The 27,489-nt window shown below is 46.7% G+C and overlaps 6 protein-coding genes and 1 long non-coding RNA gene across 11 annotated transcripts; 3 read left to right on the plus strand and 4 right to left on the minus strand.

The window, feature by feature from the left end:
• The first annotated feature begins 85 nt into the window (after nt 1–85).
• On the plus strand, nt 86–23,812 carry LOC117585580 (cyclopentanol dehydrogenase-like). Its single transcript, XM_034275117.1, has 4 exons — nt 86–932; nt 3,028–3,035; nt 10,104–10,111; nt 23,802–23,812. Exon 1 carries the CDS (start codon nt 150–152, stop codon nt 921–923), a length of 774 nt encoding a protein of 257 aa, XP_034131008.1. The 5' UTR covers nt 86–149; the 3' UTR covers nt 924–932; nt 3,028–3,035; nt 10,104–10,111; nt 23,802–23,812.
• Nucleotides 1,168–2,076, minus strand: LOC117585578 (glucose 1-dehydrogenase-like). The gene has a single exon (XM_034275115.1). It carries the CDS (start codon nt 2,031–2,033, stop codon nt 1,254–1,256), a length of 780 nt encoding a protein of 259 aa, XP_034131006.1. The 5' UTR covers nt 2,034–2,076; the 3' UTR covers nt 1,168–1,253.
• Nucleotides 2,261–6,917, plus strand: LOC117585574 (pre-mRNA 3' end processing protein WDR33). The gene is made up of 9 exons (XM_034275109.1): nt 2,261–2,412; nt 2,530–2,906; nt 2,976–3,245; nt 3,308–3,459; nt 4,730–4,827; nt 4,888–5,014; nt 5,088–5,321; nt 5,384–5,595; nt 5,655–6,917. Exons 2-9 carry the CDS (start codon nt 2,622–2,624, stop codon nt 6,761–6,763), a joined length of 2,487 nt encoding a protein of 828 aa, XP_034131000.1. The 5' UTR covers nt 2,261–2,412; nt 2,530–2,621; the 3' UTR covers nt 6,764–6,917.
• LOC117585575 (A-kinase anchor protein 17A) lies at nt 7,324–10,950 on the minus strand. 2 transcript variants are annotated; one of them, XM_034275110.1, is made up of 8 exons: nt 10,344–10,950; nt 9,822–10,282; nt 9,496–9,753; nt 8,948–9,155; nt 8,225–8,883; nt 8,095–8,154; nt 7,957–8,046; nt 7,324–7,894 (listed from the first exon to the last, which is right to left on the minus strand). In XM_034275110.1, the coding sequence occupies exons 1-8, from the start codon at nt 10,542–10,544 to the stop codon at nt 7,426–7,428; spliced, it is 2,406 nt and encodes an 801-aa protein (XP_034131001.1). In that variant the 5' UTR covers nt 10,545–10,950; the 3' UTR covers nt 7,324–7,425. The 2 variants fall into 2 exon arrangements, with proteins under 2 accessions (XP_034131001.1, XP_034131002.1); XM_034275111.1 differs by having other exon boundaries at nt 7,957–8,028; nt 10,344–10,544.
• On the plus strand, nt 11,585–20,738 carry LOC117585573 (RB1-inducible coiled-coil protein 1). Of its 2 annotated transcripts, none has more exons than XM_034275107.1 (5): nt 11,585–12,427; nt 14,857–18,007; nt 18,088–18,451; nt 18,511–18,610; nt 19,261–20,738. In XM_034275107.1, the coding sequence occupies exons 2-5, from the start codon at nt 15,072–15,074 to the stop codon at nt 19,962–19,964; spliced, it is 4,104 nt and encodes a 1,367-aa protein (XP_034130998.1). In that variant the 5' UTR covers nt 11,585–12,427; nt 14,857–15,071; the 3' UTR covers nt 19,965–20,738. The 2 variants fall into 2 exon arrangements, with proteins under 2 accessions (XP_034130998.1, XP_034130999.1); XM_034275108.1 differs by lacking the exon at nt 11,585–12,427 and adding an exon at nt 14,119–14,193.
• On the minus strand, nt 12,761–14,046 carry LOC117585581. Its single transcript, XR_004573920.1, has 3 exons — nt 13,974–14,046; nt 13,809–13,893; nt 12,761–13,750 (listed from the first exon to the last, which is right to left on the minus strand). It is a non-coding gene; the product is annotated as an uncharacterized LOC117585581 (long non-coding RNA).
• Nucleotides 21,558–26,399, minus strand: LOC117585576 (ras-related protein Rab-23). Of its 3 annotated transcripts, none has more exons than XM_034275113.1 (3): nt 26,343–26,399; nt 23,555–23,950; nt 21,558–23,287 (listed from the first exon to the last, which is right to left on the minus strand). In XM_034275113.1, the coding sequence occupies exons 2-3, from the start codon at nt 23,672–23,674 to the stop codon at nt 22,601–22,603; spliced, it is 807 nt and encodes a 268-aa protein (XP_034131004.1). In that variant the 5' UTR covers nt 23,675–23,950; nt 26,343–26,399; the 3' UTR covers nt 21,558–22,600. The 3 variants fall into 3 exon arrangements, with proteins under 3 accessions (XP_034131004.1, XP_034131005.1, XP_034131003.1); XM_034275114.1 differs by lacking the exon at nt 26,343–26,399 and adding an exon at nt 25,991–26,249; XM_034275112.1 differs by lacking the exon at nt 26,343–26,399 and having other exon boundaries at nt 23,555–24,019.
• Between the last annotated feature and the right edge of the window lie 1,090 nt (nt 26,400–27,489).

Here is a 27,489-nt window from a genome sequence, read left to right on the forward strand (position 1 = left end):
CTCCACTCCACATTATTTCACAACGGCCGAAAATAGCTCCAAAAGCCATTGCTATCGATATTGTTATCGTCAACAGACGAAACCCAACACCAGCCATTCATCCATCCCACTTCCAGAGGATCGTTCCAAGCGCGAACCACAAATAAATTATGCCCAGTTTCAAAGATAAAGTTATTATTGTGACGGGTGCCAGCTCCGGGATTGGGGCAGGCACTGCCGTTCACCTGGCCCGTCTGGGTGGCCTCCTCACCATTGTGGGACGCAACGTGGAGAAGCTGAAGGTCACAGCCGAAGAGATTGTCGCCGCTGGAGGAGCTCCAGCCCTGCTGATCGCAGCGGACATGAATAAGGAATCTGATGTAGATCAAATTTTTTCTGCCACACTGGCGAAGCACGGACGTCTCGATGTGCTGGTGAACAATGCGGGAATCCTCGAGACGGGTACCATTGAGAACACCAGTCTGGAGCAGTACGATCGCCTGATGAACACCAATGTGCGCGCCATCTATCACCTCACCATGCTAGCCACCCCCGAGCTGATCAAGACGAAGGGCAACATTGTGAACGTGTCCAGTGTGAACGGCATACGATCCTTTCCCGGCGTGCTCGCCTATAATGTGTCCAAGGCAGCCGTAGATCAGTTCACCCGCTGTGTGGCTCTGGAGCTGGCTCCGAAAGGTGTGAGGGTGAACTCGGTTAATCCCGGAGTGATCATCACCGAGCTGCAGCGTCGTGGCGGGCTAGACGAGGAGGCATATGCGAAGTTCCTGGAGCACGCAAAGGTCACCCATGCACTGGGCAGGCCTGGACAGGTGTCTGAGGTGGCGGCGGCCATTGCATTCCTAGCCAGTGATGAGGCCAGTTTTAGCACCGGTGTAAGTCTGCCCGTGGACGGTGGTCGGCACGCCATGTGTCCGCGATGAGATGTTCTGTTCCTATACCGAATCAATTTGTTAAACAATTTGTATAATATATGTATTTTCCATTTCCCCTGGAATTGCAATTTCTTTTCAATGGGCAGCAAGCGTAAGAATTACAAGAATGCAAGCTGCGATTGAGCACTTAAAGTGCTCGTTAATGGCGCTGGAGTCGTCCCTGAAGCTCGTCCTTGCTATAATGTGAGATATGTGTACTGCCCCTACTTGTGGTACCAGAAGAGCTCAGACGAACTATTGATAAGCAAAAAGTTTATTATAAAAGTCACAAAATAAATGCAATAACTGTTTAGACCGCATGCTTGGACCGTCCGAAGTTTATCTTGGGCACATGGCGTGACGACCGCCGTCCACGGGCAGACTTACGCCTGTAGTAAAGCTGGCGGCGTCACTGGCTAGGAATGCAATAGCCGCTGCCACCTCAGACACCTGTCCAGGCCTGCCCAGTGCATGGGTGACCTTTGCGTGCTCCAGGAACTTCGCATATGCCTCCTCGTCTAGCCCGCCACGACGCTGCAGCTCGGTGATGATCACTCCGGGATTAACCGAGTTCACCCTCACACCTTTCGGAGCCAGCTCCAGAGCCACACAGCGGGTGAACTGATCCACGGCTGCCTTGGACACATTATAGGCGAGCACGCCGGGAAAGGATCGGATGCCGTTCACACTGGACACGTTCACAATGTTGCCCTTCGTCTTGATCAGCTCGGGGGTGGCTAGCATGGTGAGGTGATAGATGGCGCGCACATTGGTGTTCATCAGGCGATCGTACTGCTCCAGACTGGTGTTCTCAATGGTACCCGTCTCGAGGACTCCCGCATTGTTCACCAGCACATCCAGTTTGCCGTACGCCCGAAGGGTGTCGGCCCACACACGCTCAATATCCTCCGGCTTGCTGATGTCACCTGGGGTGGACACTACTTGAACTGGGCTGGACTTGCTAGCCTCACTGCATTGTTGGGCCACTTTCTTCAGATTTTCCACATTGCGTCCGTTTAGGGCCAGGCAGGCGCCGAGCTTTGCGAATTTGAGAGCTGTTGCGGCCCCAATTCCAGAGCTCGCTCCTGTAATTAAAACAACTTTGCCGGCGAAATTCATGATCCCGTGTTACGCAAGTTTGAATCAAGGTCGTAATCTCAGTGCGCATCTTGTGGGGTTTCTGTTGGGGGTACTCTGCCAAGCAGGGTTCCCACCCCTTGACATTTTATTTTTGTTTTTTCTTGTTAATTTATTTGTATTTAATATTATCTACTATATTTATTATACCATTATTTATTATTCCGCCATTAAACGCATTTACGAGCCACATCGAAAAGAGACAGTCACAAGAAAATGCCCGCGCTCGGCTGTGAATGGCAACAATTCGCGTTGTTCCGCATTCTGTAATTATTTTCAACGCGGCTGCCAGAATCATTTTTTTTATTTAAATTGCAACTATTATAAGCCCCAAGCAAATGCATCATATGTAAAAGAAGAAGTAAGTGTGTGTGGCTGTCGTATGCACAAAAGTTTTCATTAAATATTGCTCTGAAGCGAGCAAATCCAGACAAAACTAGTCCCCGTGTGACTGTGTGAGTTTTTTTTTTTTTTGCAGAAACATCCACGACGCTTAGCGGAAAAAATTTGGAAAGGTAGATAGGCCCACCGTAAGCTAAGAGACCCGCAAATAAAGCACAACAAACAGCAATGGACGTGTCACAACCACCGCCTCAGTTGCTGACAGCGCCATCTGCGCTGGCGACGAACTTCACATCCCTTCCTCCTCCCTCGATGGGCGGACAACACTACAGACATTACCATCCACATCACGGGGCCAACAAGCATGGCTACAACCAGTTCAAGCCCTTCATGCCGGGTGGCTTTCAGCGGCCCTTCGGCATGTCCCAAGACGATTTCGATGGTAAGCGATTGCGCAAAAGTGTAATGCGAAAGACCGTGGACTACAATGCGTCCATCATCAAGGCCCTGGAGGTGAGTGTGAAGGCTTTCATTTGCTCGGACGAACCGCAATGGTTTACGAAACATTTTACTTGCTTGCAGAATCGCCTGTGGCAACGCGATCACAGGGATCGACTGGCCCTGCAGCCCGATAGCATCTATGTGCCGCATATGCTGCCGCCTTCCAGCTACTTGGACAATCCCTCGAATGCGGTGACGACGCGCTTCGTCAAGACTGCCACCAATAAAATGCGCTGTCCCATCTTTACGCTAGCCTGGACGCCAGAGGGCAGGCGTCTTGTCACCGGAGCCAGCTCAGGCGAGTTTACTCTGTGGAACGGGCTTACATTCAACTTCGAGACGATCCTTCAGGTGAGTTGGAAAGCGACGCAAGCGGACACCCAGCTAATCAACTGATGTGTTGTGTCGCCCAGGCCCACGATATATCGGTGCGAACCATGGTCTGGTCACACAACGACAGCTGGATGGTAACCGGAGACCACGGCGGCTATGTCAAGTACTGGCAGTCCAACATGAACAACGTCAAGATGTACCAGGCCCACAAGGAGGCCATTAGGGGAATAAGGTATAGCCATTTAATCGTAACTGTCTACAGTACTATTTACCCATTCCTAGACGATGGCTCGAGCCACAGCCAAAGCCAGAACTCAGTTCAAATTGAAACTTTAGCTCGCGTTGCTCACCCTCGTAGTGATTGTTGTCGTTGTTGTCCTTATACCAGTGTCTCGCTAGACGAACTGTCACGGGTCGCGTGGACAGTTGCCAGCATTCAATTCCTCGGATACCTTGGTAGATATTTACTGTTGGGCTGTTGCTGTTTGCTGTTTATTAATAAAGTTATCACTCGACATGCAACATGCCATTGAGCCTGTTTCGGGCGTCCCTCCCTCCTAGCCTTCCCTGACTTGGGGCCCCAAGAGAACATCCCCAAATATCTGTATCTGTTGTAAACCCTCAGAATGAGAACTCCTCTGTGTTATAGCTATAAACAATTAAAGACTGAAAGTGAAATGCAAATACTGAGATACCTGAGAAACAATAAAAGCAAACAAATTAACTGAAAACGAAACCAGTGCACCATTTTATTTACGCGGCATCACAGACTCAACACAGCAACAAAAAACAAATAAAATAAAAACTGAATACAAACAGCAGATTGTTCAACAAATTCGGGGGTTCGAGTGTTTTCTTTTGTGAGGCGATGCCGATCCCGATCCACCTGGCCTGCTCCAGGCTGGAAGCATTCTGGCAACTGGGCCAACAGCATATTGCGAGCGCATCTACCCACAGACAGCACAGTCAAGCCAACTTGTAGGACTCTACAGTAAACTCCCGAAGGCATCAAGGTTGTTAAAAGTGTTTACGCAGTGGAGTCCGAAAAATTACTTAACTTAGATTTTACAACAGTTTTCATATTGTTCTTGTTTTGTTTTTCCTTTTTTTTTAAATTTAATCTAAACTGTTTTATACTACACCTACTAAAACAATTAATCATTTGGCTAAGCAAACAACATGAGGAAGAGCGTCGAAATAAAGAAATAAACGCAAAGAAAAGCAAAACTCTAGAGAAATATCAAAGTACCGTTAACCTCCACCCAAATGATGATGTGAAGCCATGACTTCTTCTGGGCAAGCATGAAATAGATCAAATAAAATCAATCAAGTGAAATATTACGTCCCTTGTGCAATATTTTGTGTACATTTAATAGCAAAGCAAAGCAAAGCTGAAAATACGAGTACAAAATTCTACATACACAAACAAACACACACACAGACAAGTCAAACCGTTATTCGTTACGTTCTAACCTTTCTCCAATGCCATTCAATAAACGCAGTTTCAGTCCCACGGACAGCAAATTTGTCAGCGGCAGTGATGACGGCACCCTGAGGATCTGGGACTTTATGCGCTGCCAAGAGGAGCGAGTGCTGAGAGGTGAGCATCTACTTTTTGCAGATTTGGCACTGAAAATGAACATTTTTCCACACTTCATAGGTCATGGTGCCGATGTCAAGTGCGTGCACTGGCATCCGCACAAGGGAATGATCGTGAGTGGAAGCAAGGATAACCAGCAGCCCATCAAGATCTGGGATCCCAAGAGCGGCATCGCCCTGGCCACGCTGTGAGTAACCCCCCGCTAATTTTAGAACTGACAGCAACTTTGCATTGAATCCCTGTTCGATTTTACCCCTCAGCCATGCCCACAAGTCCACGGTGATGGACCTCAAATGGAATGACAATGGAAACTGGCTAGTCACCGCCTCGAGGGATCATCTGTTGAAGCTCTTCGACATACGAAATCTGCGGGAGGAGGTGCAGGTGTTCCGTGGCCACAAAAAGGAGGCCAGCTCTGTGTCCTGGCATCCCATACACGAGAGCCTCTTCTGCTCCGGCGGCTCCGATGGATCCATTCTGTTTTGGAACGTTGGGTGGGCATTTAGCTTGCAGCTAAAGATGAATTTTCTCTAAGAAAAATCTCGATCTCTTGCAGAACGGATAAGGAAATTGGCTGCGTGGAGACGGCTCATGACAGCATTGTGTGGACTCTGGCCTGGCATCCGCTGGGGCACATTCTGTGCTCCGGCTCGAACGATCATACAATTAAGTTCTGGACCAGAAACCGTCCCGGAGATCTTATGCGAGACAAATACAATCTGAACACATTGCCCGCCAGTTTGGCTGCCTTGGATGAGTGTGAATACGGTAGGATCTTTCGTTTTGGAGTGTTCCACAGATTCTTCACGTGATTCTGCCTCTTACAGATGATGCCATAATACCCGGCATGGGACCTGAGGACAGGGTGGAGTTTACCGAGAGCCTCACAGCCGATAAGGGCTTCATTCCCGGCCTTGATCTGGATCCCAGCAAGGCGCTCAGCGATCGGGACAGGGAGAAAAAGGTGCCCTATAGCAAGCCCATACCCCGGAACTTCCAGGTGCAGTGGGCGGGTCCTCGCCGTGCCGACGATCCCAGTGTGCTCACAATACACGACGAACTGGCAGCTCGCGAGGCCAAGGACTTGGCCAACGGCATGACCCACCAGCAGATAAGCGAAAACACTCTGGAAGGCATTCTGGCCAGTGGCATGCTCAACGGCCTCGATCCACACACAATTGTCGGCGTTTTTGCCTACAATCGCTTCATTCGCGTGCATCCCGATTCGCGTCTGATGGGTGCCATTCGTCAGGGAGCGGACTTTCTCAACAAGTACGTCGATGCTGGCAAGTTGGAGGAACTGAGCGATGTGGTGCCCTTGAAGGACCGTTCGAGATCTGTCTCACCCGCGGTGGAGGTCCGTGGTGAAGTGGCTTCGCCCCCAACGAAGAAGTCCCGCTTCGAGCCCCGTCAGCACAACGCGCAGTTGGTATGCGTGCGCGAGCTGCTGCTCCTGAAGAAGCCCTTCCTGCCCTCGCTCGTCACCGTCAAGGCCCAGCAGCCAAACACGGAGTTTGTGGATGAGCCACCATTGGAGCAGCGCGAGCGCGAGAGGGAAAGGGATCGCGACCGCGATCGTGAGAGGGAGCGTGAGCGTGAGCGGGAACGGGATCCATCCCAATCCAACAGACCCAATCCATGGGCTGCCAATGCTCCCTGGTCGAACAATGGAAACGGCGGGGGTGGAGGTGGAGGCGGAGGAAATGGTGGCAATGGCTCCAACGGCTTCAGCAACAACGGACAAGACAATTTCAACGAGCGCGACCGGGACCAGTTCCCGAAGAGTGGCAGCAACAACTCCAACAGCGGCGGACAGCAGCGCCGCAGGCGTGGCAACAACAACTCTGGCTCCAGTGGCGGTGGTGGAGGAGGAGGAGGAGGCGGTGGCAATGGTGGCAGCGGCAGAAATCGGGGGCGAAACAACAGACGCTTCTGAACAAAATCAAAAACAAAAACCATCTCTGACCCAAACATTCACCAATTGTATGCCGATTCATTGACTCAATCCCTCATGCAAAATAACTTTTTAATGCGAACACCACTCGCCTTGTATTGTTTTAGAGAGAACAGAAAAATCGTTTGTAATATAAGCCAAAAATGTGTTTTCATTCTGGGTCGATTCTGCAATAAAAATGCTTTCGGTTTGCGCGGCCAAATCATTGTCATGCTCTTAGATATCAAATATTAATTTTTAAATTTTTCACAGCTTCAAAAATGTATCAAAAGAATTTGTAATTAATCAGAAATGTTTACACTTGAGTATGTAGCTGTTAGTGTGCATAGACGAAGACCTCAAAATGCTCACAAAATCTGTGAAAGATCCAGCTAAGTGCGCTTAACTTAATACTGATACTGCTCCTGGCCTGTACACTGTCCAAGTGCAACCTTTTTGGATCGTTGAACCCTGTGAAAATGATCAGACAAATATGAAATTTTGTGTATGATTTTAGTTGAGGTCCAACCATAGTACCAGTTGCAATTGATATGGTTTCTCTGTGCAAAAATCGTAAGTCAATTTATATTGACAAAAACCTATGCAAGAACATTTTATTTTTGTGTGGAACCTTATAATACAATGCTAAAAATAATTGAAGTACTCTATGCAGCCAGAGAGTTGCGGCGACTGCCCTGCTTACTGCCGCCTTGTCTATCTTCATCGTTTGATTCCGATTGTAGTTTGGTGTCCACAGGATTGCTGCTGTGGCTGTTGGTTCGCTGCTGGCGGAAGTTCTGCTTTATCTCCCGTTCCTCTTCGCGCATGCGATCCTTGGTGTGCTGCTCAATGGTGCGTTGGATTTGCTCAGCGGAAGCCACAAGTTTGTCAGCCTCCAGGACAATGTTCTTATCCGAATGATTGCGACTGGGGCTGTGACTGCGACTGCGACTACGACTGCGACTGTGGTGACGACTGCGATGCTCGCGTCGGGAATGTGAGCGCTTGCGAGAGTGCGAGCGGGAACGTGAGTAGCTGATGGAGCGCGATCGTCGCGTGGAGGCCAGTTTTCGATTCTTTCGTTGCGACGGCGTCTTGCTTCGACTGCGCGAATGAGATCGACTGTGACTTCGTCTATAAATAATTGAACTCGGTACAAAATTGCAGACTAAAGACAGAGGCTGTGTGTGGTTTACCTGGATCGTGATGAGTAAGATGATTTGCGGTAGTGAGATCGGCTGCGACTGCGGCTGCGCGACTGAGAGCGTCTAGAACGGCAGATAATTCTATTGAAAAACAATGAAAAAACACCCATTCTGTATCGAATTACTTACCGTCGTCCGTGGGATCTACTCCGACTCCGGGAATATGATGAGGCAGAACGCGATCGATGCCTGCAAATCGAAATTTATTGACATTTCATAATAGGATTCTAATTCGCAGCAGTCTATTCAAAATATATACCTTCCGCGTGAGGACTTGTGATGGTAGCTGTTGTCGTTATCATCCTCGCCATAGCGATCGTGCTTGGGATTGTAGTACGAGGATGAACCCTCGTAGCCGGAACGACCGCCACGGAAGCCTGCTCCACGGCCCCGACCTCGGATGCGGGGACGTGGCGCAAAGCCTCGGTAATTGCTGGAGACTGGAAATGGAGCTGCGGGCCGATAGAGAGCTCCAGGAAACACTCCGGGTAAGCCGTATCCAAACATGGACAGCGATTGCATCCACTCGCTGGCTGCTTCGGCATTGTAGGCGGCTTGCACAGGAACAGCGCCAACGGGCATGCCAGCTGCAGGCTTGAATGGATTTAGTGCGGCATTCGCGAGGGAGTCTAAGGCTCCAGGAGCTGGAGCTGCTGTGACCAAGCCATTTGCCTTATGCCGCTTGCCAGCAGCTCTGGCATTCTCGTCGTCGCTGCTGCAATCGGCAGCAGAGTTCTTCTTCGATTTACTCTTCAGCAGGCCCATCAAGGGAGTATTGGTCTTGATCTCCTGCACAATTTTCCGCTGCTCGCTGACCAGCTTCTCTGTGGCAGCCTTATACTTCTCCACCAAACGGCCACGTTGAATGTCCTTGGCCTCATCTTGTCGTGCACGTCGTGGCTTATCTTTCTGCTTCAACTGGAGGTAAAAATAACGAAGTTAATAACCATTTGAGAGTGTAGTTCCCCGCTTGTATCTGTACCTGTATGCGCTCGAATAACTTTTCCAGGGTGCGTATGCTCTCCAGCTTGCGCTGAGCTATCAGCAGCTTGCGCTCCTCGATGCGTATCTTTTGCGAGATCTCCACCTGGCCGCGCTCGTGGATCTTTTTGAGATGTTTTTCTTTACGTTTTTCTTCGCGTTCACGCTGCTTTTCCACCTCGGCTAATTTCAATTCTTCCTGCTTTTGCCTGTAATTTTTGTTGCAATTTTGCAGGATTTTGTTTTTTGTTTTTCTTTTCTATATTTTTGTTTTGTTTGTTATATGCATAAGAATATTTGTTTTGTTAACTGTTCGTCTAGAAGATACAGAGAACGGTAGGGTAGGCTAATTGCCCCACTCGCCCAACGACCGCCGTGTGAGAAACATATGTAAAAAGCAATACTCTTTGTGAGAAAAAAATGTATCAAAAGCCAAGAGATGAAACCAGTAATACTCGGCAGTAATTCTGCAACTCTGTATAGATCGCATTGATCCCAGCCCTATGTTTATTATTGATTTCATTTCCTGACTTACAACAATTATCAAACCTTTCGCGCTCCAGTTGTTCGGCCTGTTGCTTCTTCAAGCGATCCCGCTCCTCATCCTCTGCCTGGGCCTTGGCAATGCAACGCTTTCTCATTCGCTCACGGCGCTGTATGTGCGTGTCGCTAAGATGCTTATGCTTATCGAAGTTGACAGTAATGTTGATGGCCTGCGTCTTGTCCACAAACTTGCGGACCAGCTTTGTGCCACGAAACTCATCCATGGCACGCACAAAGCTGGTGTATTCCTCAAATTGCACATAACTGAAGCAGGGATGGCATTAGTAACGAAATTTACGCACACTTGCAGAGATCAGGGATGCTATACTCACGCTTCGAAGAGCACTTCTTGCTCGAAACCGAACGTGCGCATGCCGTTGATGTCCGGTTGCATGCTCTTGCGATAAGGGTCACATATGGGTATATCCACGGCACGGACGCGACCAAATTTCTCGAACATGCGCTTGAAAATGCTTTCGCTGGGCTTGACCTGCTCCTCGTGCTCCATGTGCCGGGGGCAGAACCAACGCATGGGCAGATGGGTTAGATGTATGGTGTCTGGCCGCTCGCCCGCCTTCATTTCATCCATGTTGCGGGCATCGCGAAAATACGAGTCCCAGTCGTGGCGTGTGGGAAACTCATCTTTGACCTCGGCGCAACGCACACGGAAAGATTCGCTGAACCCAGAGATGCGCAACGAAATGCCGTCCAAACGCTCTCGGGCCAAACGAAGGCGCTTGCGCTCGTCCAGCTCCGCTTCGAAGCGTATGTAGTCTACAGTGCTCTTGGATACCTGCAATCCAAAGATCGTTTAAAGAGAAATCCCACCATCGAGGTATAACTTGTGTACGTACCTTGAGCATGAGAAACTTGTCCGGTTTGAGCTCGGCGCTCAGTTTGTCCATTATCTCCAGATTGGATACGGATTTACCGGATTTAATTTTCGGCAATGAAACGGAGATTTGCATTTTTGCCCACGGCTTGAGATACAAGCTGTGGGGCAGGTAAAGTGGCGTGCAGTCTGCCACATTTTCTATAGTCTGAATGTTGATCATTTTTCAATGTACATATGTTATGTGGAGTTATTTTCGGCAAAATACAATGGAATTAATAAATGGGGCAAAATACGGGAGGTGATATCGTTTTGTTATGTGTTTACCAAATTACAAAAAAAATTACACCTGCGGTCAGAAAAATAATCTCAAAGAACACCTAAGAAATACCGCCCCTGTCATTGGACGATGTGTGTGTGTATGTATATATGTGAGTCTAATGGGTGAAAATTCTGCGTCCGGTCCGTCTATGCCGCTCTGTTCTATTCTTTAAATGTCAGAACCTCGTCAGTGCTACTTAATTATACTATAATTAACGCTTTCACTTTATGCAAACGACGCTGCGCTGGCTGCTAAAAAGAAATTTTAATTAATTTTTCTGTAAATTGGGATTGCACTAGTACGACCGCGGATGAATATATTAAATATACCGCGTCGCCCTTAAAAATATACTGAAATATACCTTATTATTTTCAAAATATACCGTGGGTAATAAATTATTTTCCTCTACTAGATATACTGCTGACTCTCAGCACAAATACTAATATGTTATTCGACTGATATTGGGATTACAATGTTACGTTATTTAACAGCTTCTTTGATTAACATTACATATGCAAGCTACCAAAATTCCTTACATAAGGATTAATATCGATATAGAACTGTATATCTAAACTATATCTTAAGACTAGTACTCAGAACCGAAAAGAGTAAACGCTATCAAAATCAAGGATGATATTCGCATAGAACCAATAATACATATTTCAAGCACACCTATGTTTTTAGCGGCTGGCAGTACTCAGTTCAAAACAGCAGCCGGTGGTGTTTTACGGCATGTAACGAAATATATGTCAGCTTTTGTCTACAAAATATTTAGCGCATTAGAGTACTGGGCTTTAAAAAAAATACTGAAAGATAGGAAAATGCTGAAATATATAGAAAAATGCAAGGTGTGTGAGCTAAATAAGGTCGTCTTATGTTCAATGTTTTTTATTTGCGAAAAGGTATATTTTTGTAGGTCTGAGGGTATTTTTTCAATAAGTCTGCGGTCCCACTGATAGTGAGAACGAAGTGCGTTATTTCATTTTTATACCATTTAATTTAATTAGAAATATAAGAAAATCAACAATATGCGTGAGTGAAATTGTGTGAATTGAAAAACCAAAACGGGTTAAATGGCCGATCCGCTTCGTAAATGGCTGAAAAGTGACGCGAACTAATACTGCCAACAAGCAACAACAACCAGAAGCAGAAAGCAAGGAAACAAGCAACAACAACACCTACCCTACACCAGCAGCAACAACAACGCAATTGTGATAGACAAAGAAATAGATTAACAGAGAACGAAGGGGCCCACAAAACGCAAACAACCCAATCACTGTGTGGCGGGGGAAAATGGGACATATATTTTTGCATAAATAACATATTAATGAAGAAAAACTGAGAAATAAAATCAAGCAAACGGTTTTACACACTTACACATGTATTTGATACGATACGCAACGAAAATAGCTTTAAAGTAATAAGTAATAAGTAAAAAGAAGCAGCAGCGGAAAATAGCAAAGCAAACGGAAAATAAAACAATACAATACTCGTGCTGAAAGAGACGAAGCGAAGCAGAAGAGAAGGCAAAACCAAAGCAAGAAGCAAGAAGAAGAGGCTTGTTGTGTTGTTGTTGACTCGACTTTGGCGTCGACGCGCAGAGCAGACCACAAATAAAAACACAGCACAGGCACGGCACGGCCACAGCTGATGTAAAATAATTTTCAGCGCTTGTGTGTTCGTGCTCGTTTACAATTGATTAAAACCAAAACACACAAACACACACACACATCGAAGTACCACACACGGGCGCGCCATTGTGAGAATTGATCAAAGATTACAAGGTAAGTGTGAGTGTGAGTGGTGCATAGTTTTAATTAACCGTTAGTTATAGTTTTATTCACACACATAAACATCCGACGACGCCCTTTTTACTGCATAAATTTCTCCCGTCCCCTCATTTTCCTCTTCCACCCACCCCGCTGAATTGCAACTGCAGCTACACCTGCTGCCATTTTCTTTTTCGAACGTCATCAACCCTTGCATACTACTGCTGTTCTTGTTGTTGTTGTCATTGTTGTCTATGCTATGCGTCAGTTCAGTTCGAGCCAAATTAAAAGTAATTGCAATCATTTACATATTTAAAGAGAATAGTTGTGAAGAAAATTGGTGTTTATCTTTATTTCTCTGCACCCCAGTGCAAAAAAAATAAAACAAAACAATACACTGCACAGCTGAGCGAAAGAGCTAGCGAGAGCGAAAGAGTATAGGGCTTAGAATCGAATATCGATATTAGTTAGGTGCAAGAGAATCAGCTGATCGAGTCGTTTCAGTTCAATATTCGAGTAGTAATCGCTGTTTAATCACTGGTTAGGTTAGCGTCACACTTATCTTTATGTTTTCTGTTTGCCGTTTTCCGAGCTGCCTTAAAGTCTGCCAACGTCATTTGTCTCTGGCTGAGCCTTCACCTTCACAAAATACTGTATTTCTTAAGTGCAGCTACATACATATGTATGCATGTACATAAGTATGTACATACATATATGGACTAAATGCATTCCCAATTAACGGCATCTCCCCTTGTGAGTCTGGAAGTCCCCTCTCCCATTGCCCATTGCCCTGCGAGCGTGAAAGTGTTTTTCAGTTGTTTTTGCCCCCCACAACGGGCACAGGCAGAGCGCTGATAAACCCTGACAGCTATGCTCCGCTCTTCGGGTGTCGTTAACGTTTGTGTAATCAGTTAGCAGTGGAGTCGCCTGGCCTGCGTGGGGGCAGAGACGTTCAGGGTTACGCTACTGCATATCCTCCAGCTGCAATGTTTTTCGGAGTTCTCAGCAGTCATCACGACATCATCTATTTGATTCACTAGGTTAGATATTTGATCGTCAGTGGTGAACCCATCCTATCTGATTTTGCATTCGCATTCCCTTTTTTTAGAGGAATATTATACATAACACATGTGTGAGGTTGACATTCATATGTATGTACATGCATATGTAGATACATGTGTACAAATGTACATACATATGTAGATACTTGTACATTTTAAAAATGCGCAGCTGATAAACTGTTATCACATTGAGGCTCGCTTGGTCGTCTATGTGGTCTTGGTCAGGAGGTCGTCCCAGGTGCGGGGCTTTGACTGCACTCTTGCATGTCATGGATGACTAATGGGCAGATTAATAGCAGCTAGTATTTCACCAAGTTGTTAAAAAATTAGCTTACAGATGTTTTCTTGGTCATTTGGTCTGTAATTAGCCAATTGTTCCAGGTATTTCATCACCGCTGCATGTTCCGTTACACGTGCTCACTAAAAGTGGAGAATTTTGAGAAATATTGTACATCTCCTGGAAATTACAAGATCCGCTTATAAAATATTGTGATATTCACTTAGGTAAAAAAGGACTGTGGCCCACAGGTAAACTCATGCACAGCAACCTATCTATATGTATGTACGTCCATCGATGTATTGATATGTGCGTGTGTGTTTGTGCGCGATCGCACACGTGCAGCGCTCTCTTCGCCCATTCCCTCTCTGAGAGTGAGTGGTGACGCGACAACAGTCACTATTCTTCGATACGCCCGCTAGTCTAGACGTGTTTAAATTAAGGTGCGTTGATAATTCTAGTTTGTTTTCGCTTAGCACTTGCAAATGCTGTGCGCGTGTGTCAAGTGTGAAGCGGCGTCTGCTGCTTTCCTGTAATGTGCGCCTTATCAACTTTTTACACAAGCGTCCAAGCAGCGCCAGACAAACTGTAAACAAAATTATAAAAATAAAATGGAATAGGCGGCTGTGCACATGGTTGCTCTGCTATTTTTTATTGCGACTCGAAACCGTTCCAGTTAGTCATTAACATTGGAGCTGGCTGCCCCCGAACACCGACCTCCGGCAGAGAGCAAACAAAGAGAGAGAGAGAGAGAGAGGCAGCGTCAAAATGTCTAACAGCTGTTGAGAGATGTAACTGAAAGACTCAAGACTTTTCTCTCAAGCCATTAGCTTTCCAAAAGCTAATCGGAATTTAAAAACTGTATGATTCGTTATGAGTTTGAACAAGTTTGAAAGAGAGAAATTAAATTTAACGTTTTCCTTAAGTTAATCAATATAGGCATTGCTACAAAAAAACAATCTCGAACAAAGGCTCTGCTCTAAATTTCTGTTTCTGCTCTTGTTTTGATTTAATACAGTGTTTACTTCTTTCATTAACATTAAAAAAACAACTGTAAACTATCTCTTGGCTAACCTGCTCTCCCGCTCTGTTATTATGTCTTCCAGTATAGCCGCCAGGTGGCAGCACCAGACATCGCTGCCACACACTCAAACGCAAAAAACTACAAGCACACACACGTACAGATGAAGGAACAAACCCAATACTATTGAAGCACTGCCAAAACATAAGTGTAACGAGCAGAGAGACGGCAACAGCGGTGGAGCTAACCAAGGGGGGATAGACCGAGAGAGCGAGAGAGAGGGGATAGAAAAACAGCTCCATGATGCTGTACGTATTCCATGTGGACGTCGGTCGCATGCTGAGTTTCGACATGAACGTGGCTCTGCAGTCCGTGGAGAACCTAAAGGAGACAATACAGAAACTGCACGGCATTCCCGCCGTCAAGATTGTCCTGCTGGAGAGCGGGGGCGAGATGCTGACACACTCCACCCAGGTGTCGTGCTACTCGGCTGGCACCGACACCAATCCCATTTACATGTTTCTCACAAGCGACGAGCGGCTGGCTCCGACGATACAGAACAGCGACGCCGACGCAGAACTCCGGCGCCAGGTGGATGAGAGTCGGACCCTTCCGCCGAGCCTTGAGGCAGTGCGTCAGCGGGCCCAGCTGGCACAGCATATGCGCGAGCTGGCGCGCAAGGAGGAGGCATTGTGCGAGCGACTAGTGCACGAGCAGCACCTACAGCAGCAGGGCTGGTCGGCGGTGGTGGCCAACATGGAGGATCTGACCAACGAGTTCCGTGAGCGCTTCCACAACTTCTGTCTGGCCTTCGATCGGCACTTGCAGAAGCGGGACAGCTACCTGGAGCTGTTGAGGAACTTCTCCGATGATCTCAAGCAGCTTTCCAGGATTCCCATACTGCCTGGCCTCATGGCTCTCGCCGAGGCCGATTTCCATGGCTTTGACGAGCTGCTGGACAACGATGATGTGTTTGTACAGCAGCAGAAACAGCAGGAGCAGCAACAGCAGCAGCAGGGTGCTCTGAATGAGTCCTCGCAAGCAGACTCGCCGAACAAGAAGCTCAAGATGGGTGACGAGAAGGAGGGCACAGGTGAAGAAGGATCAGATCAGGGCGTGACTGAGGGGGACCAGCAGGCGGCGACCAGAGTGTCTCAGACCTCCACGACCTCCAGCTCGTTGGCGCGCCGCCACAACCTGAATCTGCTGCAGTGGATCAGCTCCAAGGGTAACCACAGTGCGCTGCAGCTGATGTCGGACGAGTGCATCCAGGGCCTAGACATTTTCAGTGCAGACATATACGAGAAGCTCAAGGAGGAGGTGCAGCACATCATCAAAATGGCCAACCAGGGAGACGTCAAGGAGATAAAGGGACTCAGCGACCGCCTGTGCCGGCTGGAAGAGTTCAAGTTTAAGATAAAGAAGATGGTGCAGGAGCAGAAGGAGCAGGCGCTGGCCCTCCAGCAAAACGAGGCGCGTGCTCTGAATCTGCGCGACAATTCTGTGCTGCCCGACCTGTGCCTCTCTCACTGCACGCAGCTGCAGGTGATGCTGGAGAACCATATCAAGATCCGCGACTTCTGCCGCTGCATCGCCAACTCCAAGGACGAGCTGGGCAAGAATCTGCACACACGTCTGCGGCGCATCGTGTGGATCGAGAACGGCATGAGCGAGTTTGACAATCGCCTGCTCTTCAACCACCGTTGCCTGAGGCGTGCCGAGCGGCACATCAGCATCATCGAGCAGATCCACCGAGCCCCCTGCACCTATGTGGAGGCGGTGGCTGAGGTGGTGCGTCGGAAGATATTCTCCGACGAGTTCCGCCAGTGGGCCACGCGGCTTTCGGTCGATTTTGATCGCATCCACAGCGAGGAGTTGCGTCGCAGGCGGGAGTTCAACGCCAGCTTCGACGGCCACTTTTTGAACATCCTCTTTCCCGGCATGGGCGATATGCCGCCCGCCTTTGCCAACGAGCATCCCCTCAGCTTCGACACGCGTCTCCCGCCGCTCAACAGATCTGACATTGAACTGCTCTCCTCGCAGCTGCCCGAGCTGTCCGCCCAGCTCCAGCTGCCAAACATGAGGCCGGTGATAGAGTTCTTTGTGCATCGATCTGGTCTTGCCAGGGAACAGGAGCAGGAGCAGGAGCAGGAAGAGTCCGAGCAGGAGCCACCTCTGTTGGCTCCGCGACTGGCTGAGCTGCAAGCAGCTGCAGTTGGCACTTCGGCAACTTCCGACTGCGAAACGGACACAGAAACAGAGTTTGAAAAACTGATGACGGCCGTTAAGTCAGTGAGCACGACGACCAGCGGCATCGTTGGCGAGCAGATAGCCAGAAGCACGAACACGGAGGAGCTGCTGATGCTTAGCGCGGCTACACTCACCGATGAGAATGGAGCCAGCGTCCAGAGGATGCGCGGGGCCATCGAGGATATGTCTAAGCTTGCTCGGGCCTGTCTAGCCGAGGCACGCTCCAACCAAGACACGTTCCGCAGCGATGCCCTCGGCTACCAGGACGAGTTCCAGTCGGAGCTGCAGTTGCTGCGGGACAAGTTGAAAGTGCTACGTATGCAGTGCGAGGATCGCGAGCGGCAGGCCCAGGAGCAGATGGAGGAGATGCGCCTCAAGTTGGAGCTTGCGGAGCGAGACAAGCTGGCAGCTGTGGCCCAGGCAAGGGAGCAGCTGATCCACGAGCACAAAACGGAGCTGGAGTCGCTGCGCTGCCGCTTCAAGCTGATGACCTCCATGGAGCGCTCGCCCTCGGACAGCAGTCTCGAGAAGCTGGAGCGTCCCACGAGCAGTGCCAGCGTTGCAAGCGCCACCACCATGGCCACGAACGTGGACGTGGACCAGTTGCTGTACCAGCAGCGACAGGAGCTGTTGGCACAGCGCGAGCGAGCAATCAGCGAGGCTGTTCAGTCGGAGCGCTCCCTGTGGCAGTCGCGCCTGCTCCCACTGAACTCAGAATCTGTGATGGCCAACGTGTGCATACTGAAGGACATGCTGGCCGAGAAGGAGCGGCAGCTGGATCAGCTGCGGGAGCAGAACCAGTTCCTCACCCAGGAGACGTACCAACTGAAGACGCGCCTCGAGATGATCACCAACGAGGACGGCAACAGCTGGCTCAAGGAGAAGATCGACTATCTGAATCGGGACAAGTGTCGGCTCGAGGAGGAGTTAAACCAGGAGAAGAGCAAGCGCCTGGAAATGGAGACAAGTGTGGCTGCCATGAAAAGGTACGACCGGGAGGACAACGGCATGGCATTCTTCCATCGATTTATTCAACTAATTTTGCTGTTTTTTTCTTACTTTGCAGCTCCAGCTACGATCTGCCTTCGATTGGCGGTACACTGACCCGTTCCAAGTCAACAGGCGGTTCCAGTCAGCGGTCCATTGCCCTAGAGGGCTGCTCCAGGGGCGATCTTGTCTTTGTAGTGTGGAGCATGCGGCATGCCCAGTTCATGGTCGTACAGGACTCGCTCACACTCTACTTTGTCCATGGGGATAGTTTGGCTGGCCTCCAGTTGGCCCCTCCAAACGCACTCGCCCCGTCTTCGGGCACTGCTGATGCCTCCGTGGCTGTGCCCGTGCACATGGCCGCAGCGGATTTGAATCAAATCCCTCTGCCGTACTATGCTATTGGGCGGGTTGTGGACAAGGAGTACTGTCAGGCGCGAAAGGTAAGCATCATCCCTCTCCTCTCCCAGGACGATCGCTAATGAGTGTTCCTTCTTTGCAGGATGACAATCGGTACCACGTCAGCAGGGGCTCGAAGTTCTATCGGATCAAGCTTGCGCCCATGCCATCTCGAAATGCTTCACGACGGGAGCGTTTGGAATGTAAGTAACTGCAAGGAGAGATGCATAGGAAATTATAATAAGAAAGACGGCATTGGTGGAGCGGGTATGCAAATGACAGCATTCGCAAGGAAGACGTATCTGTCGTATCTCCATTATATTAAGCGATACACAGAAGGAAACATTTTCGACCCCATAAATTATATATTCCTGCACAGCGTCAATAGCCGAGTCGCTATAGCCATGTATGCCTGCCGCTCCTGATTCGTGCCTCGTTCTCAGAGCTTAAAGCCACATCTACCAGAACGACTGTAGAAGGCCAGATCATTATTATAGACAGAATGAACAAGTTAATTTGCCATATAAAACCCATCTCCTCGCCTCTTGCATTCTCTGCCTTGTGCAGTGGAGGAGGAGGTGGAGGAGATCGAGTTAGAACAGCGTTTAGGTGAAAGAAGATAGAGAGAGAGATGACAGAGATAGAGACAATTTAAAAGGATAAAAGCTGACACATAAATCATAAGATGACGGCGTACCCCTCGTTAATATTGGCGCTGCTACTTCTTATCGAGTGGTCGGAAGTCAAAGGAAAAAGGGTTCAAAACATCAGTTTATCGTCATCACTACTTTACAATGAATGCTTTTACGTTTGTTATGTGTACTTAAATTTAATTATACTGTTTCTTCTTCAGCATCGGTGCCAGCATTGACTCGTGATGTGATCGATGCGCCAAGCGCGTCTGGAAGCAGCGTCTATCCGGGCTTCAAGCAGCGCACTGTGAGCATCACGAGCGTGAATGAGGAGGACGATGAGTCCGCTTCGTTGCTAAGCGAGCGCTGCCGCTACATTAGTGTGAGCGAGGAAGATGAATTGCTTGCTGCTGGCGGCACAGCAACAGCAATGGCAACGGTCCCAACGGCACCAACGGTAGCGGCAGTAGCAGGAGTAGCAGCAGCGGGAGCAGGACCAGGAGCAGGAGCAGCAACTCAAGCACAGTCTGTGATAACAGAGCAGCCAACGGCATCGAGCAAACTTAAACTGGATCTACTGTTGGCCTCTGCTGATATAATAACACAACCCCTAACACAACAACCAGAGCAACAGGATGAGGTGACTGCAGCTCAGGTGGCGCCTGTTGCGGATCGGAATCCGAATGAACCAGCAAGCGGAGTGTCGGAGGAGAATGCTGATGCAAAAGACCCAGAACCCATTACCATCTATGTTCCCCCGGTTCCAGAACCAACTGCGGCTGTTAGGACGGAGGAGCCAGCAGCACCCATGCTACCAATCTCAATTGGTACGACGGCCATAAGCGAGGACTCCGATACCGAGTACCGTTCGCTGGAAGGCAGGGAGGACGCTGAGGCAGATGGCGATTTTCCCATTTCCGAATAGGATTCGAAAATTGAGAGCTATATATAACTACGTATATGTATATGCATATGTATATGGCGTGTGTATCTAGGATAAATGTTTTACTCTATGTAGGAACCGAACCGAAACGAAGCGAAAGGAAAGGAAACCCTAAAAGTTAAGCCACAGGGCCACAAACCCTCAACACAGATCCCGACAGACAAAACAACCAACAAAAAACTCCAATAAAACAGCAACAGCAACGTGAAAAGTTATACATAAACATACTTAAATAATTTAAAGTTTACCAAGTGAAGAATATATGTATCTATTTAAAAGGAAAACAATAACTATAGCTAAACCGACAGCGAAAGCGTAAAATGTTCTAATGTAGCCCGCGTCTGTCTACATAATGTACTATAATCTAATCGAAGACTCCTCTGTAAATGAGTTCGAAGTGAGCCTCTCTCTCTCTTACTCTCTCTCTTCCTTTCTTCACAGTCCCACGCCCATTACAAGCTGTAATTTTCATGTTAAATTAATGTACGCTAACAATTACATTGTAATCAAAAATTGTACACAAATCAAATAGTTTTTGGTTAAAAGTGATTCTTTTTTGATTGTTTAAGTGCCAAGAAAGTTAATTTACAGTCACATTACTTAGTTCAGTAGCGAGTAAATTAAAATAATTGATGCGATGATAAAATGATATTTTTGTATAGAATTTTTATAGAACCAGAACCCACACCCACACAGAACACACACACCCTATACCCTCACATGCTATATATTGGGCTCAGCCCGGGAAAAAAAAAACAAAACACAGTTTTATGCTCAGCTTTCTCTCCTCCAGGCCGCCTTACCCAAATAGTCTTTACTTTATTTCCCCTCCCTCTCTATATCTAGGGTATCTTGATTTTTCGACTTTTTGTAAATAATTAAGATCGGAAATCGACGAATAGTTATTTATGCCTTTATTCATAGCCAGGAAACACTTGAAAATTACGACAACAATTTAGGATATAAACACTTGATTGGTTTTTGCGTGATAAGGCGATGATTTTTTTAACGCGAATTGTAAATAAACACACACAAAAACTACATTAAAACTATATACATAATACTTTAACAATTTAAATGAGGAAATGTGTAAGCGAAGGTGTAACAAAAGCGGATTGCAAAGTTGTCAAGCTTAAAAAAAAAAAGAAATGTAAAAGCAAAAAAATCAAATAAAAAATGGTAAACATTTCAAAACTAAAACAGACATTTATTTTATTTCAGAAAAAAGATTCCATCATGCACATTTGCACATTTTATTTGTAACTGGAGACTACAAAGGGCACAGGAGAGTTTTCCAATGACAATCAAATGTTTGAAATTTAATAAATATACCAATATAGAGGGTATCTTCAATCACGGTAAAGGATATAACGCACTGATGATATTGCTGGAAAGATTGACTTGATTGACTTGTGTGAAGTTTTTCCATTTTGGATGTACCAGTAGCCGGATCGATAAATCTGAATGACTTCCCGACTCTTCGTGCCCACCCTTGTCGCTGTTTGAGATAAAAAATCATTATTTGGGTGGATCCATGTAATATTAATTTATACAAAATAATTTATTAATGGTATATATTTTAAATAAAACAATATGAGAGTAGGCTTAGTATAGAGTTTGTTATTTTGTTAGATGAGTTGTCCTCTCTTGTGCAGGCTTATCTCGAGTAAAGTATTTTTCCGCTCGGAGTCGATGTGGAATTTTGCATAGAACGTGAAGGCGAGCCGAATTGCGCCTTGTCATGACTTTCAATTAGCTAGTAATTATATAAGCTGAATTATTAATTGCACATTCTCCAAAGCTAATTGGCGGAGGGATCTATTCTCACATGAACATCTGGGCTGCGCTAGCGTGGTTAATAAATAGCCTTTTAATTTTAATAATTGCTTAGGCCAGTACAAGCCCATATGAAAGTATATATACATACATATCCGATATGAGGCGCATTGCTGCATCAGTCTCCGTTATAGAAAAAGGGGGGCATAATATCAGTACAATAAATCCTGATTTGATATTTGATATCTATAGCTAATTAGGGTAATTTTTGAGTAGCTGCATAAGACAATGCATATTGGTTATGGTTTTGAGAACTCGGATACCCTTTCCGATCGCGGATACTGTTGTTTATGCATCAAATGCATATTTAGTCAGATAAAAATGATCTAAGTATTTGTGCAGATGCGGGGTTTATGGATGGTTTGTACGCTTGTCAAAGTGAAAGCAACTTAGTAATCATCTTTTATCTATCTATTAAAATACTTTATGCGTTTAGTGTTTAGGTATATCTGCAAGGGTATCTGCACTTCGAGGAGTATCCCAAAGATGCTCTTTACTGTTTCGGATTATCGCTGCTTTCTAGCATGTCTGGGCCACATCACGCGGAGTCTGTGCACGACTAGTGAATGGCTGTGCCTGTGGCTGTGCCAGTGGCTGCTTCCAACGGTTGGCTGGCCACTGGCAACTGGCCACAACTTCATTAGGCTCATAAATAATTAAGCGTTAAAGATGCTCCAGTTATTAATTGCCAACATCTCGTCCATCCATCCATCCATCCATCCATACTCCCTGCTTGACTGCCTGCCGAGCAGGCATCATCCCCCTGCGATGATTCCCTTACCTTACAAGATGCCGCACTTTTTGAGAACTATTTTGCGTTTCCGCGCCGCACTGGACCCGCTGCCCTTCTTGGCCGGACGGAGCACAATGGTGCCGCTGCTGGACTTGGTGAAGGTCGGACTGAAGGCGCTGATTGTGGGCGTACTGTTGTAGGGCGGATGGCTGGACGAGTGCTGCTGGCTGCCGGTCTGGTCGTAGCTCTGGCTCATCAGCTGATGGCACTTGGTGGCCAGATAGCGGAAGACGGATGCAACATTGATGTCCTCCTTCACGGAAGTGCGTATCAGACGGCAGTTGAGCACTTTTGCCAGGGTCTCCACCTCATCGGCAGTGACCACGGCCTGCTCGATAAGATCAATCTTGTTCTGGACAATCACCGTGGGTATCTCGTTACACTCGTTCTCCACCTTGCGCTTCCAGTCTTTAATGGCTTCGAACGAGGCCCGATCTGTCGTGGAGAAAACGAGCACTGACGCCTGTGCCCCACGGTAATAGGCCTTTGTTATGCAGTCGAACTCCTCCTGCCCGGCTGTGTCCCACAGCATTATGCGCACGTCTTCCCCGTCTATCTCGATCTGCCTCTCCAGGAAGTCCACGCCGATCGTCTTCTTGTAGTCCTTGGTGAATATGCCCTTGCAGTAGCGCTGTATCATCGATGATTTCCCAACGCCACCATTTCCAACAATCACCTGCGAAGAGAGAATGATTTTGGTTTAATATTTATCCATCTTTTCTCTATGCTGATAACCAGAACATCAAGCAGAACTCTTGATTTATTGGTAGAGCAATTAACCTTAGCACAATTAGTTAACAATCGGCGCAAATAATTATAAATGTATCATCATTGGAGAGTTTTATAATTGGACAGCCAGAGCCCACGGGCAACCTCTCGAGTCCATGCTTCCATTCTCAGGTTGTGGATCAACTATTACTAACAACAGTCTTTGCAGACTTACCACTTTGATGGCCAGCTCGATATCATCTTCGCGCATGTTGGTGTAGTTGTACTGCGACTGGGAGTGGGACTGCAGAACAGTCGCAGCAGCACCGCTGGTGGCCGTTTGGATGAGACGCATGCGGCGGCCGCTCTTTGTCGGCAGGGGGCCGACGCTCGACCAGGTGTTGCTCCGGTCGGACAGCCGACAATTAGAGCCTAGGAGCTATTTTAGGCGGCGCACGCAACGGCAATCAGTATTGTATCAGTCTCCCGAATATCTAAATGGGCAGCTGCACTTTTGGTGCGATTTTAGAGCGGCCAGGTTTTCCGCGGCTTTTCACTTTTCCACGGCTTTGCGTAACGTCAGCGCCAACCTCGGATTCACTTTCTACGCATTGATTTCACCAAATTCGAACTGTGGAAAGAAGAAAAACCAACTCTTCAGCGACATTATCCACAAGGAAAAAATAAATACAAAAGTTTTCTTTCATTTTCACATGAACCGGTTTTCAGCGCAGTTTTCTTGTTACTCGTTTCTCGTTTCTATTTTTTTCTTTTTCTTTATTATTATTATTATATGTGTATGTTTTTTTGTGTCTTTTTCTTTCTTTTCTGGCCGGAGGCGGCCAAGTGTGCGAGTGCGGCTTCTAAGCAGACGCAACCCGAGCACGCAGGGGCAGTCGGTTACGTTTTCCGATTGTCGTTCGACAACAGGTGCTTCGAGACACCTCACGCACTGGCCGTGATGGTGCTGGTGCTGGCTGTGGTCGAGTGGGGCAGATCGTAGATCGAACGGGGAGCGGGACAGAGCGGAGCGTAGAGGTTGCATGGAATTAGTATTCGCTTTAGCGCGTGCTTATGAATTCTTTGAAAATTGTATTTTGTTGTTGGCTTATGCTGGATTTACATTTACAGTTTCTGGCCTCCGTCACTCGCCAGGGCTGTGGGCGGACGGAAGAATAGAATTTGAGTGTTAATTTATTACAGTAAACAATGGAGAATGTATGTATGTATTTCTACATATGTATGTTTATAAATACATACATACATCATTTGAACATTTTTTTTAAGCAGAGGATACTATTATGTCCTCAAATATGACTTCAATTTGAATCTAGGCATTAACAATAATACTTTCAACATTTTTTAATGTGCGGATTTCGAATTTTTAGCTTGAGTTCCTATCCCTGGTTCCGTATCTTTGTCATTTCCCATTCATTAATCTTTCCCCTGGAGGATGGGGACCTTCTTGATAATTCCATCTTACTCTTTTCCTGGTCACACCGGATTTTCAATCAGATTATTTCTTCACTACACTCTCGAGTAGTCTTTGGAGTAGTCTTCAACCCACTGTGCAACCTTTGCCGCCTTTCGCCCGTTCTAATTATTATTATACTGCTGTGACCATTCTTCTGCTCAATCTCCCATTCAGCTCGGAGGGTCAAGTCGCTGTCGTTTTTGTCTATTGTTACTCGTATGCTAATTAAGGCCAACAACAGAGCATCAGTGGCAGGGTTATGGATTCAGTTCAATACACATGTGTGTGGTCCAGAAAAAAGCCGCGAAGCTCTCGAGGCTTGACACAAAATGCAAATGTGTGTGTGTAGGTGGAAGGTAAAATAACTTTACACAGGCTCAGAACCTATTTTCCGCTAAACCCAAGAGAATAATCGTACTGGATGCAGCACAAATTACAAATAATTCACATCGAGTGCACTGTCTTCAATCGGTTAGAGAATGTGAATGCGCAATTATTTTGAAATAATAGATGCCGTTTGTTGGCCAGTCATTGTTGGCTGCTGTTCCTCACGGTTTCTGTTCCTGATCTTTTCTATTCTGTTCTGTTCTCTGCTGTGTGGAATGTGGACTCTAACTTGTCCATTTAAGTACACAACAACACTGGTGCACACACATGACTGCACCACGCACACACGTTCATCCGTACACCGACACAAATGGCACTTGCTGCTGCTTGCACTGCAGTGGCAGCTAAAAGCGCAACGAATTTTCTTCTCGCTCTTTGTCTGAGAGCACCCCACAAGTGTCTGTGGTCCCTCTGTTTCTCTGTGTGTGTGTGAGAGTGGGGAAAAATAGGCAAATGCTGTTGTTAGTGTTGTTGTTGTCTGCTGCGCTACTTAAATCAATTACGAGCGCAGATTCCTCATTATTTAAATTATGTTTAAACAGTCACTCGCGGACTAACGGTACCACTCTGCCGATTCAATCCGCCGCGACAACCGTCTTTGGCGTTTTTCTTTTCATATGTATCTCTTTAGTGCCTTTTCTCACTAAAAATAAAACTGGAGAGGGGACTGGGAGATTGAGCCTCTCTCGGGCTTATTGTGTTTCTGTTTTCTGGGTGAGAAATTAACGAAAAGAAGTCGAGATATTACAACAAGACAGCACAAAACACACAGCACAGCGTATGCGCGAATGCGAAAACATGAAATCTCACAGAGTAAAAACCATAAACACAACAACTCGTTTGGGGCCGCCGACTATGGCTCTGTCTCTGGCTCTGGCTTGGCTTTGGCCCTGTCTCCAGCTCAGGCTCTTCTCCTACTATATGCCTATGACAACGCGTGCGAAGCGCATTAATTAAGCCTCGCAGCGAGCTGGAGTTGTGGATGACTTTGGGGTTGAGTCTTAAAAGTGACCCGTAGTGAAAGTCTCTTCTTCTAGCACGCACACACAACACACACGATCAACGGCCGGCCTAGGGCACCACGGAGGGGCTGAGAGACGGGACGAGAGCAAATGCGATGAAAAATATCTATGAAAACGTTAAGTTGACAGCGCACGCGCACCTGTTGCTTAGCGAGTTTCAGCTAAAATGAAAAGGTGGCTTGGCTTAAAAGAGGCATTGAGCCAAGCCGAGGTATGCCAAGGTAGGGCAATGAAGAAGAAGAAGATGGGGCTCAAACGACCAGGGCTGGATCAAAGATAAGAAATGAGAATGTATGTACATATATATGTATGTATGTTTGTACATATAAGTTTAATGGTCATTTTCATAACTACAAGTACAAACATCAAAATGTAGTATTATTATTAACTATTCTAAAGCATTTGAATTGAATTATTATTATTATTTTAAATATAATAAAATAGTTTAAAATTTAAGTTTCCAAGAGTTGGCGCGCAAGCACCAACCATTTGTTAAGCTGTTTACAGGTGAATGACAAAAACAGAAGAAGAAGAAAACAGCTGTTTGCGCTATTTTCAAACATACATGTGTCTCTACATGTTACATACATTTACATACTGAACATAAGGCTCTCTTGCTTCCAGAAGGGGTGAATTGAAGGAAAACTTAAAATACATTTTTGTGAAATATAAGGTCATAAGGTATACAATCCAATAAAAATGAGTATTTAAAATACTTCGAATTGATTCTTCAAACGGATTAAATTATTGTTTCAGTGTTAAAAGTCTTTGCAAGCTGGTAATATCAAATAGAACATCAAAATCGAGGAAAATGATTTTAGATTTAAGGTATATTTATAGTATATTTTGACATTTTGGTAAATTTCCGATGGTCATCCGGTATATATTATCGATATTTCCGCGGTCACACTGAATGCGGCGCATTTGTTTAACTATTTTGTTATTGTTTTTTGTAAACTAACTCCAAACTATTTGGCATAACTGTCGTTTCGAGTGAAGTGATCATGCAAAATAAAACCCAGCTTAAATAAAATAAGATCGTCAGAGTGAGAGAGCAGATGGTGCCGCGTATAAACAAATCTCATTGTCATGCAGGCGCCGGCGCAGTGCGTCTGTCTCGATGGGCGGCAGGACGAAGGACGCAGTGACTGAGAACTGTCAAAGCCGTGCAGGCAAGAAGCAATCGAATCGAAGCCGTGCAAGGAAGTGGAACTTGTCTGCGGACTTCCCCGTGTTAATTTCTCGCTGTTCATTGTTGCAAATCTCTCGCGCGTTTGTGCCTGTGTG

Source organism: Drosophila guanche, unplaced genomic scaffold (genome assembly GCF_900245975.1).
Source record: "Drosophila guanche unplaced genomic scaffold, DGUA_6, whole genome shotgun sequence".
NCBI lineage: Eukaryota > Metazoa > Arthropoda > Insecta > Diptera > Drosophilidae > Drosophila > Drosophila guanche.

Bases quoted from the DNA above. Each gene is read 5' to 3' on its own strand.
- LOC117585574 (XM_034275109.1), top strand. From the start codon at position 2,622: ATGGACGTGTCACAACCACCGCCTCAGTTGCTGACAGCGCCATCTGCG. The intron at 2,907-2,975 runs GTGAGTGTGAAG...ACTTGCTTGCAG, and splicing joins CCATCATCAAGGCCCTGGAG to AATCGCCTGTGGCAACGCGA. The intron at 5,015-5,087 runs GTGAGTAACCCC...TTTACCCCTCAG, and splicing joins GGCATCGCCCTGGCCACGCT to CCATGCCCACAAGTCCACGG.
- LOC117585575 (XM_034275110.1), bottom strand. From the start codon at position 10,544: ATGATCAACATTCAGACTATAGAAAATGTGGCAGACTGCACGCCACTT. The intron at 9,754-9,821 runs GTGAGTATAGCA...TCCCTGCTTCAG, and splicing joins CAAGAAGTGCTCTTCGAAGC to TTATGTGCAATTTGAGGAAT. The intron at 7,895-7,956 runs GTAAACCACACA...AATTATTTATAG, and splicing joins TCTTACTCATCACGATCCAG to ACGAAGTCACAGTCGATCTC.
- LOC117585580 (XM_034275117.1), top strand. From the start codon at position 150: ATGCCCAGTTTCAAAGATAAAGTTATTATTGTGACGGGTGCCAGCTCC.
- LOC117585578 (XM_034275115.1), bottom strand. From the start codon at position 2,033: ATGAATTTCGCCGGCAAAGTTGTTTTAATTACAGGAGCGAGCTCTGGA.
- LOC117585573 (XM_034275107.1), top strand. From the start codon at position 15,072: ATGATGCTGTACGTATTCCATGTGGACGTCGGTCGCATGCTGAGTTTC. The intron at 18,452-18,510 runs GTAAGCATCATC...CCTTCTTTGCAG, and splicing joins AGTACTGTCAGGCGCGAAAG to GATGACAATCGGTACCACGT. The intron at 18,611-19,260 runs GTAAGTAACTGC...TTTCTTCTTCAG, and splicing joins ACGACGGGAGCGTTTGGAAT to CATCGGTGCCAGCATTGACT.
- LOC117585576 (XM_034275113.1), bottom strand. From the start codon at position 23,674: ATGCGTCTCATCCAAACGGCCACCAGCGGTGCTGCTGCGACTGTTCTG. The intron at 23,288-23,554 runs GTAAGTCTGCAA...CTCTCTTCGCAG, and splicing joins TCGAGCTGGCCATCAAAGTG to GTGATTGTTGGAAATGGTGG.